Source organism: Elgaria multicarinata, chromosome 1 (genome assembly GCF_023053635.1).
Source record: "Elgaria multicarinata webbii isolate HBS135686 ecotype San Diego chromosome 1, rElgMul1.1.pri, whole genome shotgun sequence".
Lineage (NCBI taxonomy): Eukaryota > Metazoa > Chordata > Lepidosauria > Squamata > Anguidae > Elgaria > Elgaria multicarinata.
Genome location: NC_086171.1, coordinates 164,060,237 through 164,073,611, shown reverse-complemented (window position 1 = coordinate 164,073,611; position 13,375 = coordinate 164,060,237). Strand labels below are relative to the sequence as shown.

Genomic DNA, 13,375 nt, shown 5'->3' with positions numbered 1-13,375 from the left:
AAATGTGCATAGGATTGTGCCCGAAATGCATTTATTACTATTGTAAAAAAAAAAAAAAAAAAGCTTAAAAAAATTCAAAGGAAAAGATTTTGTAAGCCTTGAATTTGAAATTTCAACAGAACTAGTAATGTAGGTTTTTTGACATTTGATTGATCAGTTTCTATAACAAGACATACAATTCTAACAACTTTCTTAATGTTTCTGTATTAGTTCATGTTAGTTACAAAATAAAGAAATCCACTAATTCGGATTAAAGAGCTAATCTATTTCACAAATATGTGAGGCTTCAAAATGCATTCATAAAATACAAGGATACATTTCAACACTATATTAACCATTAACTGCTAATGGACGAGTTGAGAAAAGGCATTACTTATTTTAACATATTGATCAGGCTGAAAATCCTAGATATGCAACCCACATCTAGCCCAGAGCTGAGGGCTACCTGAACTGAGCAAAATTCTAACTTCAACCACCTCATTGAAGATAGTGTTAGCTAGGACAGGGCCCTATATCTTAGTGAAAACACTCATCCCAGTCACTAGGATTATTAAATCTAAAGTACCAGTTTTCTAAGGCAACTGATTACAGTCTGGTTTATTATTACCTTATCACTGATCTTTTTTTCTAATATCAAAGCTTTGCTCCAAAGTCATTTTTTTAATCACTAAGTCTTTTAAAAATCAAGGGTACAAATTGGTTCTAAACCTTTTTTTTAACCAAGGAGTTTGACATGTTATCATCCTTAAGAAAACAGAAAGTGCACATATTACGTATGCCTAACGACACGGGGGAATGTGTGTAAACACATAAGCCAGCAGAGGACAGCTGTCCTGCATATAAAAGTAGGGGTAGAACAGCCATAAGATTTCGGACTTCTCTAGCACATCTCCTTGGTCATGAAACTGAGCAGCATGAAGTGGCTGATCTTAGCACTGGTTTCTCTGCACCTGTCAGAGGGACTGGAGAGGTGAGTATCCCACCTATGGGCATGATTGAGATTGCAGTACCACTGGTAGTTAATTTGATGGATACTTAGTGTGACAATATGAAAAGGAGGACAGGGCTCCTGTAACTTTAACAGTTCTATAGAAAAGGGAATTTCAGCAGGTATCATTTGTATGCATGCAGCACCTGAGGAAATTCCCTCTTCATCACAACAGTTAAAGCTGCAGGAACCCTGCCCTCTTTTGTAAAGCTCCTGCAGCTTTAACTGTTGTGATGAAGAGGGAATTTCACCAGGTGCTGCATGCATACAAATGACACCTGCTGAAATTCGCTTTTATTTACAACTGTTCTCCTTTTCATATGCTCACCCTAGGATACCTTTTCAGTCAATGTTTCATGGGCAAACTGTGATACATATATTTAAATTGCAAAGTTAAACCTTCACTTCTGAATTCATTCATCCTTCATAGACTTGCTTTCTTTGAGTAGCAAGTAGCATGATGGGCTAAGCAATTTCTAACACCAATGAAGAGGCGACTCAGGCCATAGCTAGACCTAAGATTTATCCCAGGATTGTCCTGGGGTCAAACCTGTTCATTTAAGTGCCACACAGGGCATCCAGCGCTCAGGCAGGGACAAACCCGGGATGATCCTGGGATAAACCTTAGGTCTAGCTATGGCCTCAGTCAACAAAAAGGGCAAAGGACATATATGGTGGGTGTAAAATACTTTTGCTGATCTTCTAAACATTTTTTTAATGTTGTGCAGAATGATTCTGAAGAAAGGGAAATCGATTCAGGAGAACATGAAGGAGAAAGGAGTATTGGAGGAATTTCTGAAGAAGCCCCGTGTTGATCCTGGATTGAAATACCACTTGAATGAGTACAACAACAACATTGTTTATGAACCAATAACCGATAACTTGAATGTGGGTATTCCAGTTGAGCAAATGTGTACCTTTTTGTGTTTTCTCCCGTTGGGACTGAGGAAATGAGTGACCTTGATCAATGCTGAATTAGAGGCAGACAAATCTGTTAGTTTTGGTTTCTCCCAGTTTCTCATTATTTGAAACTTAAATTCAGTTCATCCCAAGCTTAATATCTCAGTTTTTATTAAAATTTCTGTATTTTTATACACATTTCTCTTAATACATGGATTCTTGAAAATGATTTTTTATAATGCATTTTGAACATTATTTTCGGTAGCATACATATTTTTGAATGCACGTTTCCCTAATATAACACATGTTTGGAGAAATGCAAATTTCAAAAGATAACTGAGTTTTGGTTTGCATATTGGTTTAAAAGAACAAAATTAGATAACTTTGCATTAAAATGTGAACTGAACAAATTTCTCCCCATCCCTAGAGTTGATGGCTGAACTTAGTGAGTGATAATGCAATCAAACAACCCATCCACTAGACCACCAGCTTCCAAAAGAATGAACAGAACGCTTGTCTGTGTGTGCTTAGAGGTCCATGTCATTGGGGCTCTTTGTTTTTGAAAATAGGACATGAGTGGGTGCCCAGGTTTCTGTAGATACTGTATTAAGAACATAGGCAGTTGCCTTATACTGAGTCAGACCATTGGTTCACCTAGCCCAGTACTGTCGACACTGACTGGCAGCAATGGCTTTCAAGAGTTTCAGGCAGAATTTTTCCCCTCGCCCTACCTGGAGAAGCCAGGGATCGAACCTGGGACCTTATACATGCGAAGCATGTGCTCTATTATCTATGACACTTCTATTGCAGGTCTTACATTTTTCAGTTTTTTCTTTTATTCTAAGTGGGAAGCATTCAGGCTTTTTGCTTCGTGCCATCTTCTTTGCTTATTGACTTGTCTGTTATACACTAGGAATCCTGCGCCAGAATGTCAGATCCTGAAGCGGCTTGTAGCCAGAGCTTTGCCTCAAATGTTTTCACCACAGCACTTCTCACTATTGAAGATGGGAGATACGATTTGGTTAAAACTGCCTTTTCTCTTCAGCGATGGGAGTTGTTGGGCCGAACACGGCAGGCAAAACTGTTTTTGTCTGCGTATGTCTTTTCTTTGTCCACCAGCGTTGATCCTGCAGTTAGAGAACAGGGTTTAAATTAAGATAACTGATATTCAGACACATACTGCTCTGCTCCTGGAAGCAGTATGCAATCTTCAGGACTAGTAGCTGTCAATAGGCTTATCCTCCATGGATTTGTCTAATCCCCTATTAAAGCCCTGTAAATTGGTGGCCATCACCACACCTTGAGGAAACAGATTCCATAATTTACAGATTGCTGTGTGAAAAAGTGTTTCCTTTTGTTTCTCACATTGTTCAAGACTGAATAAACCAATGGTGTAGAGAAGTAGTGTAAAGTACCTTACTTGCTTCATGTGATGCACCAAAATTCTTCATGTTCTAACAAGACTTTTGTGTGTGTGTGATCCTCCGCATGGCTGTGTGCACATGGCCCTTTTTTGGATCCCAGGAAAAGAGGGTCAACTAAAAGAGGGACAAGTAATTTTACTTTTGTCTCTGGCTTGCTGTGCAATCTGAAAGAGGAGTTTACACAGCCTTCTTCGTGAGATGAATTATCGGTAAAATGAATTCTTTATGATCTAGGTAGTTATTTTGAGAACTTGGGTAGAAAAACAGTAGAGATGATTCAAAGTATTTAAATGTGTGTTGGAAATATTCTAACTTACTAATGTTTTTCATTTGGCAGACTTACTACTTTGGAGAGATCACCGTTGGGACTCCGCCACAGACCTTCAGGGTTCTCATGGACACTGGATCTTCCTATCTCTGGGTGCCTTCTGTGTATTGTAAAACCAGGGCCTGTGGTGGGTACTAGAACCCAGATATATATATATATATATATATATATATATATATATATATATATATTCCAATCGGCACACTATTTGATTTTATTTATTTAAAACAGATACCTTGCCCAAATAGACAGTTTTCAAAGATGAACGTAATAGCCATATATAGGTTAATGTCCCACAGATCCTTTTTTAGAATGACTGGATATGGACCTTTTTGAGGTTTAGAAACTGTTGTAACTAGGGATGTGCTCCGCTCCGATTAGGAGCGTAGAAGCAGTAGCGGATTGGCCTGCTCCGCCTTACCCAGAGGCGGAGTAGGAGCGGACCGCGGACCCCCTAGAAGCAAGGCGAAGAGAAGCGCCCATTTTTCGGAGCTCCGAGTTCAGGCGGAGCGCTCCGGTCGCCATCTTGAAAACATTTCGCCATAGGATTGCATTGCGGCAAATAATCGCGCATAACTACGTTGTTTTTGAAGCTATCATTCTGAAAATTCTTGTGCACAGAGAGTCGTGGATGGGGGTCATTTTGAGACCACTCTCACCTCTCTGCGTTGTCTGGGCCGCGGGCTATATTTTTGTGAAAATCGGGTCAACCGCGCGGCTCAAACTGCGTTTTCGGCTTTTCGCCCATAGGATTGCATTGAGGGAAAGAATCGGGGATAACTGGGAGGGGTTAAGCTATCGTTCTGAAAATTCTTGTGCACAGAGAGTCGTGGATGGGGGTCATTTTGAGACCACTCTCACCTCTCTGCGTTGTCTGGGTCGCGGGCTATATTTTTGTGAAAATCGGGTCAACCGCGCGGCTCAAACTGCGTTTTCGGCTTTTCGCCCATAGGATTGCATTGAAGGAAAGAATCGGGGATAACTGGGGGGGGGTTAAGCTATCATTCTGAAAATTCTTGTGCACAGAGAGTCATGGATGGGGGTCATTTTGAGACCACTCTCAACTTTCTGCATCGTACGGGTCGCGGGCTAGAAGTTTTTAAAAAATCGGCGGGAAAAATACCTTTTTCAAAGGGCTGAGGGGCAGAGTCAGCTCCCGGTCATGATGATCCCAAAGTTGGAGGAGGGCATAGGCAAAACAGGTAACTTGGGATTCTGGGAAACTTCTCTTTCTTCATCTGAACGGGCTTTTCCCCGTGTTTTTTAAAACAGTAGCCCCACCAAATGCACAAACACAACCTGAAATCATATACTAAGCCAAGAATAAGAGATAGAAACACAGCACTGCTCCCCACCCTAACCTTGGTGAACAACTGAATCGATGTGGTGCAAGGGGATGAGCTCCCCTAGGGCATCTCATCGTGGACGTGCCCCCACTCTCTCCTGCACTGGAAGGCCATTAGAGCCTTCCAAAGAGAGTAAAACGGTGGAGCAATGCCTATCATGAGTTGAAGTGAATGGTCACTTTTCAGTGGTAGAGCAATGCCTGTTATGAGTTGAAGTGAGCGTTTTACTTCTTCTCAGAGCTGTTGGTGGCTGTCTTGAACTGGCAGCTACTTCCCCCTCCCCCGGGCACGTCCCCCTATTGCTGGTAAAAGACAGATATAGCCTTTTAAAAAAAATTCTTCTTGCTGTTTATTGAGCAACACTGCTTCTTTTAATTCCACCCCTCCTTTGTTTATTGATTGATTTATTCCATTTTATATGCATTACTGGCTTATCCTTGGCTCACTTCCTTATGCCCCCAGAAATGCCAGCTGCATGCCTGCCTGCCTTCCCTCCCTCCTCCCCTGCCCACCTCGCAGGGATGTTGTGTGTGGGGTGCCCGATTTTCAAAAATTCCCCAAAAATCAGGGGATGATGGGATTGCTTTGAAACTTAGCGTGCGTGTGTATATCCCCATGAGGTGTCATGGTGCCAAACATGAGGTTTCTAACTTGAACAGAAAAAAAGTTGTATAATTTTTTAGCTTTCAATGCAAGCCTATGGGGGGGAAACGGAGCTCCGGATCCGGATCCGGAGCTCCGGGCGGAGCGGAGCGGAAGTGGGCGGAGCGGGGGCGGGGCGGAGCGGCCCGATCCGGAAAATGGCGGATCTGCAAGTGAAGCGGAGCGGGGGGTCCGTGCACACCCCTAGTTGTAACCATGGAATGTCCTTTGCATTACAACTGCAATCTGAGACATGCTTACTTCAGAGTGAGCCCCAATGAACTAATTCATAGGACTATGTGCAGCTATCAGACACAGTTTTTCATTCCACTGATTATTTCCCTGCTTTAGATCATTTTTAATGCACTCCAAGGGGTTATCACCTGTAATTAGTTTTGGTTGGGAGTTAGGGCCTTGACCAAATGTAAATAGTGAATTTCATGGTGGGGCAGGGATTTGAACCCATGTCTTTGTCATTTGTAATGAAATCAGACCTGTTGTGAACTGAACCTTGAAGTGCAAATGCAAACTGCAAATGGACAACTTTTATTGGCGTACGTAAACAGAAATGTGGTGTTTCATCCTTTTTTATGTATTTTATAATTTATTGTTGTTCCCTGCCTCGATCAAAATGGAGAGGCGGATAAGAATTATTATTAATATTAATATTATTATTCTAGGGAACCATGAAGTTTTCAACCCTAGTGCATCCTCTACATACTACGGCACGCAACAGACCTTTACCATGGCCTACGGGTTTGGCGATGTTTCCGTCAGGCTCGGCTATGATACTGTGAGGGTAAGTGAACTTTGTACCATATGGTCTACCATTGTTAACTGTGTTGCATTCTGGGAAATCTTCAAATACTGGTCAAGCTACAGAAAAAGAAAATCACCTATTTAAAACCCAGCACTACAAGTATAGAAGAGGGAGTCCCACTACGAAAGCTTAGGAGAGAAGCAGGTGACTTTTGATACCCCCTACTGCTGCTATGTTCAACTACTAGGGTAGAAAGAACTGAGGGTTTTCCCTGCAACACACACCACTGTCTGTGCTGTAGTGGTTTACAGCAGTAGGCAAATTATCTTATCCTAATGGTTGTTCAAGACATTTTGGCATTCAAAGCAGGATATCAATAGGTAGTTTTATGATTTGCCCTTATGTATTTACAAAATAAACAAGCTTAGTTTAAGGAGAACTACATAAGTTCTCCCCAAGGAGGGGGTAATTAGGTTTGTTTGGTCCACTTTACAATCAGTCCCCTTAGCTGTGTGACATTCGTCCTATGCAGGCATTCTCAAAGTGGTTGAACTAAACTACTTTGGAAAATCAGTGTTGTCAATGACATGGAGAGTCTCCATGGATAGAGGAGGATCTCCTTTTCAGAAAGTCACCCTCTATTAGTAGAAGGTGATGGAAATGTGTAAAGAGCGGGGAGGGCTACCAAACTCCCTTTCCTCATGCATTCACTTTAATGACTTTGAGAACACCTGAATAGGGCTAGTGCCTCTCTGATTTGCATTATTCCTAAAATGATGTGTATTTTCTAGGCTTTGTGCTTCGGATCCTGCCAAATCCTGAATCAAGAACCAAATCAGGCTGATTTGAACAGATTCAGGAAAAGTCCAAATTGAAGCAGGGCTCCTCCAAAACAGACCAAAAAAAATCTGGACACTGAAATTATGTGTATTTTCTAGGGGTGTCCTTGGATTCCACCAAATCCCAAATGCAGGACTGAATTGCACTGATTCAGGAGATATCTGAATCTAAACAGGGCTCTTCTAAAGCAGACTGAATCTAAATTGGAACTCTTCTGAAGTTTCATAAGAAAATATGATCCCGAGTGACAGAAAGACACAGAGTGTCTAAAAAAAATGATATATTTTCCTGCAAGCTCTCCTTAGAAGGAAAACACCTGAGTAGGGAGATAGGGAAGGGAGAGGAGGGGCGTAGTTTTGTGATTAGTAGCTCTAGCTTCTAATAATAGTGAATCGTTTTACCAGTGCTTTACCAATTCCAGTGCATTGGGGTAGGTATGTTGAAGTAAGATATATTATTTATTTAAAATAGTTATATACCTCTTAATATAATAAAATCTCTAAGCAGTTAGCAGTTATGATTCTATGTTCTAGTGTTTAGTGCTCTTTCCTAGTTCTCACTCCCAGGAGCAGGAACATTAAAAGAAGTTTAATGGTGAGTGTGCTTATATGGAAAACCCTAGATGTTCAAATCGTTCTACCTATACCACTATAGCTCTACATCCCTCATCTCCCTTATCCTGTTAGTACCAATGGAGCAAAACGCAGGAAAGTCTTAGGTTGATTTTTACTCATCCTAAATCCCTAGCTCCTAACACTATCCTTCTCAAATGCTGTAGGTTGCTTGCCAGTGGAACCTCTATGGCATATGGCATTTCCTCACAAATTGGCAAAATAGAAAGCTGGACAGGATAATGGAATTGAATTGCCCCCCCCCCCCCGCCCCAATTTCCTTCCACAGAAATTGCCAAATCTGACCTGAAATGTTTTAGGTTTTGTTTTTCGAAGTAGGGACACCTCTCTGCTGTATGCCATTTTCATTATAATTGCCTCCAAAAACATAGGAGGATAACTAATGCTAATTCAATGGTACATAACAAAAAAGCCCATTCACCTATTAGTGATAACTAGGCCAATATAATTCCTGCGTAAGGTGCTACTCTGCCAGCAAATTTCAACAGTTCTGACCAACAGGAAAAAAAAGTTATAGCCATCTGTTGCTTTCTAATAATATGAATAGGAGGCATGAAGATTTGGTTTTCTGAACTGAGATTTGGATTTGTACCCAAGTTGGAATGGGCAGCCTCCATGTTGTTCTGAGCTGAAATAGGCTGTTTGGCATTTCCCCTAATTTACACCAAATTGGGTTAAATACCAAATCTTGTCACTAAAGCACACCCCTAGTATTTTCTTGTCCTTTCTGTTGAAACCTGAGTTATTCAAGTTGACCATCATTACCATAACTCCTTGGTAAAAGGTGAAATCCCTTTTTCTTATTTCTCTCCCAGGTCCAGAATATTGTCATTCAAAATCAGGCATTTGGCCTAACTTTGTACGAACCTCCCTATCCATTCTACTATGCCAGTTTTGATGGGATTTTGGGTATGGCTTATCGTTCCCTGTCAGGGGGGTTAGCCCCTGTCACACAGCAGATGGTGACACAAGGGCAGCTTTCTGAACCCATCTTCAGCTTCTATTTCTCACGGTAAGATCCAAAAAACTGATTTTGTCAGAGGGCAAATTCAAGATCAAAACACAATACAGTAATCTGGAATAGCTGAATAACTATTCCTTGGTATTACTGCTATTACTCTTTACAACTACAATTTTAATTGAATTTGGTATCCTGCCATGAGCTCTTTAGAGAGAGAAGAGGGTGAACTAGTTTCTGTATTGATTTTTGTCTTGTAAGGGTTGAAACACTTGTTGAAGGGTCAAACCCATAGTATGAATATAAACTCATGACCAATTAATCTAATTATCTTTTGATCCATTCCACACTTCACCCAGGCTTCCAGGTCTCTCAAATCTTACTCAGTGGAGTGAGAAATCTGATCTGTGTGCAAACACCCCTTGTGGTTATTCAGGCTTAGTTTATTTATAATAAATTGTGCCCAAATATCACCATTCGTCTCTTCTTCCTCATCTTATTGCTGTTTTTCCTTCTTCTAGCCAACCAACTGTTCAGTATGGAGGAGAACTGATCTTTGGAGGTGTTGATAATCAGTTGTACGTTGGGGAAATTTCTTGGGTACCTGTCACCTATGAATATTACTGGCAGATTGGTGTAGAGGAGTAAGTTATGTTCTTAATTCCCATCTCATCTATAGATAACTGTGCTTTTGTGCTCTGATCTCCTGTAATTTTCCAGATGAAAACAAAAGGCTTCGCTCTCTCCGGAAGAATAGCTTTTTGCAGAGAATGATATTATTTCCCTCTACTCTAAAACATGTATGTCTATTGGTGGTCTAGGTTTTTTACTTATCCAGCATTACAAATGTTGCAGTATTCCAGAAACTGAATCAGTACTTTGAGGAAAAAAGAATAAATAACTACATGTTTGTTGCACACACACACCCTCTTGAAAGTCCTTCAACAATTCTATGGCAGCCAAGGAAGAATTCTTCTGTATTCAATAGATATATGTAGGGAGAAATATCTTATGTTTAGAATGAGTCAGTCTCTGTTGAATACTGGAAACAAGTACAATATTGGAATGCTGTGGGGTAACACCTTTTACCCTAATGCATAGAAGCAAATATTACAAACCCATTAAGCATATATTACTTCACATTAATTCACATCTTGGTAATTTTGGTATTGGGACATAAATGATAGAGTATTTTCAAAATGTTGTACTCCTGCCAAATTTTCACATTACAATTATACTATGCCATAATATACTGTGCAGCATGAACAAGACATGGGACACACACACATATACCCTAATACACCCCAATCACCCACCCCACGCACAACTGTTTTATACTGAATCAGTCTATTCACTCAGTAATGTCTCCTTCGATTGGACCTAGCTCCCCAGGGTCTCAGCTTGAAGTTTTCCCTAGCACCTGCTCATGAGATCCTTTTAACTAGGTTTGTGTAGTGGATTCTTAGATCGTATTCTGATTCTTCAGAACTTTTAGCTTCGCTAGGGTTGATTATCAAGATATAGTAGATTGTATCCAATTCATTTTTCAATGGTTATCACGTTTGAAAGTGAGAAATAGAATGGAGTTGTATCTATAGATGATTAGATTCAATCGCTCCATTTTTAAGTATTTGAAGGTCTATGTGTTTCTCTTAGTTTTCATCTGGTTTGTTCCTTTGTTGCTAACTTTGCACTCCCGGCACTTTTGTTCTCGTCTCTATAGGGTTACCATCAGCAACAAGGCTACTGGCTGGTGCAGCAAAGGATGCCAGGCAATTGTAGACACTGGCACTCATCAGCTTACTATCCCAGGGCAGTACATGGAGAGTTTTATGCAGGCTGTGGGAGTTGAACCAGCCAGCGATGGTGAGGTAGGTGGAGAAGTGAACTTCAGGGATCTGATTATGACAGCTCAAAGTATTTCTGAACTTCACAGGGGGAGGAATACATGAAGATAAAAGTTCTGCTTAATCAGTCCAAAGGCCTATATAATCCAGTAGATGCCTCAATGGGAACCCCATAAGTAAGACATGAGTTCAACAGAGCTCTCCTACTTATGTTCCCTAGCACTTGGTATTGAAAGGCATACTGCCTCTGATATTGGTGGTAGTACGAAGCCATCATAATTAGAATCAGTTGATAGCCTTATCCTCCATGAAATTATCTAATCCCATTATAGAGGCATCCAAGTTGGCAGCCACCAGTACACCTTCTGGAAGCAGATACCACATTTAAGATATGCACTGTGTACAGAAGTATTTCCTTTTTCCTGTGCTAATTTCCCCCCTATTCAGCTTCATCAGATGGCGCCAAGTTCTAGGTAGAAAAATATCACCATAGCGACTTTCTCCACAATATGCATAATTGTATACCACTCTATCATGTCCCTGCTTACATTCCCTTTTTCTTAACTAAACAGCCCACAATGTTGTAACCTTTTCTCATAGGGAAGTTGCTTTAGCCCCTCGAGAATCTTGATTGCCTTTTTCCAGGACTATAATATCTTTCTTGGGGTGCACTGACCATAAATGTGCATAGTATTCAAAACCTCTGCACTGAAATGTAATAAAGCGTATTTTGATTAGGAGTGAGAACAAAATCAAACGCAGGGCCAGCGCCAAATTACAGCCACCCCTCCCCCATCCATCAGAGTTTAATGCCTTCTCCATGTAGCAGCCTCTGCCACAACCAAATCCACCTGCCACTGTGCCCTGCTGCCACCAGTCAATCAACCCTGCACATAGAGAGTCTAGACACTCAGTGTTGGGGGCAGCTGGCAAAGAGAGGAGCTGAGCACTGGCCTGTCTAAGCTCCTATTCAAAAGCGCCACCATCTGTCCACCTGCCAGGGAACATTTATTTATTTATTACATTTATATACCGCCCCATAGCCGAAGCTCTCTAGGCGGTTGACAAAGGTTAAAAACAGTGAACATTAAAAACAAATATACACAAATTTTAAACCATCAAAAGCATAAAAACAACAACATTGAGATGGGAGTAATGTGTGTGGCTGTTGTGGTAGGCGGTGGCAATTGCCACACCAAAGCTGTGATGCTGGCAGCCATGGTAAGGCATGGTGGTGCTAGACTTCCCAGGGTCAAGGATGGAACCTTCTGAGCCTTAGCAGCTCCTCAACCAAGACCGTGAGCCCTGATGCTGTGTCTGATTTGACAAACCTTTTGTTCTAGTCTACCTTCAGAGGAAACCTTACTTTTGCATTCTTTTTTAGCTGTTGGTGAACTGTAACAACGTCCAGAATATGCCCACCATGACCTTTGTCATTAATGGATACCAGTTCCCATTGCCTCCTTCTGCTTATGTCTCCAATGTATGTATGCTATATTGCTTGACAGTATATCTTTTAAAGCGTGTTATTTGAATGTTATAATATAGAGAGATTATAGCAATATTACACTTCCTGTGGTCTTGATAACTGGGTTTCTGTTTAAGGAAAAGATGTGACGTATGGGTCTTAGACTCTGGGGTGGCATTTCTTTGCTCAAGAAATATGTTAACTGCTCAATTTTTTGTTTTGTTTTTTGTTATCTGGTCATTTGTCTCCTGGTCTTGCTAGAGTTGTGATAATTCTGAAGTGTTAGTGTGTGTGTATTGGACTTGGCCCAAGATAAGGACATACTGGGTTGCTATTTTGAATGAAATTGAAAAGATGACAGGACATATATTATCTTTAGACCCAATAGTTATACTTTTATGTGATATTTAAAATACTGTCTTATCAGAGTATATTGAAGTAAAGTGTTATTAATGAACACACGATTAGCTATGCTCTAAATGTAAATGGCTAAACTTTAAAATATTGTTAGATTAAGCAAAGGAGGAGAATAGCAAAATTCTATGGAGAAATTGTGTCTATTTGTTATGTACTGAAATAATCGAGTTCAAGATGTAGTACAGCCATACACTGTATTTGGTATACTATGGAGAATAGTGTCAATATGTTTGTATAAGCTTTTTGTTTCATGCTTCCATCAGATTTGAAGAATGTAAAGATTAGGTCACACTTGGTTAAGCTTAAAATAAATTTAAAAATCAATAGAATATTTCATGACATTTTCCCTTAGAAGAGGTGGAACTTAAGGTCTTTTTCTTTTCTTTTACAGTACAATGGGCGATGTGCAGTTGTAGTTGGTCCTACGTATTTGCGTTCCTTGAATCAACAACCTCTATTTATCTTTGGTGATGTCTTCCTTAAGGAGTATTATTCTGTCTTTGACATGGCCAACAACAGGGTGGGCTTTGCACTATCAGCTTAGACTGGACAAAGCTCATTTCCTTTCTGTTCTGTCTTAGCTTACATATAATCCATTCTTTGAAGATCCATTGCAACATAGAAATAAACTCTAATTCCCAATTGTTGTTTGTCTTTCTTAATAGGAATATTTACAAAAGTTTTAATATCTTGTTGGAAGGTTCACAATGATGCCGAGAGTGTCTCTACATTAAGGGAAATCATTTACCCAGGGCTTTTGTGCTTCTTGGTTCTTTGGTGTGATTGTTATGGACTGCATTACATAGGAGGAGAGGGGCAACAAGG

General features: G+C 40.5%; 1 protein-coding gene across 1 annotated transcript; it reads left to right on the top strand.

Moving 5' to 3' along the window:
• Positions 1-914: 914 nt before the first annotated feature.
• Positions 915-13,094, top strand: LOC134394021 (pepsin B-like). Its single transcript, XM_063119130.1, has 9 exons — positions 915-970; positions 1,717-1,876; positions 3,650-3,767; positions 6,309-6,427; positions 8,676-8,872; positions 9,340-9,462; positions 10,542-10,689; positions 12,050-12,148; positions 12,942-13,094. The coding sequence occupies exons 1-9, from the start codon at positions 915-917 to the stop codon at positions 13,092-13,094; spliced, it is 1,173 nt and encodes a 390-aa protein (XP_062975200.1).
• The last annotated feature ends 281 nt before the right edge of the window (positions 13,095-13,375 follow it).

Bases quoted from the DNA above. Each gene is read 5' to 3' on its own strand.
- LOC134394021 (XM_063119130.1), top strand. From the start codon at position 915: ATGAAGTGGCTGATCTTAGCACTGGTTTCTCTGCACCTGTCAGAGGGA. The intron at 8,873-9,339 runs GTAAGATCCAAA...TCCTTCTTCTAG, and splicing joins TTCAGCTTCTATTTCTCACG to CCAACCAACTGTTCAGTATG. The intron at 9,463-10,541 runs GTAAGTTATGTT...TCGTCTCTATAG, and splicing joins TGGCAGATTGGTGTAGAGGA to GGTTACCATCAGCAACAAGG.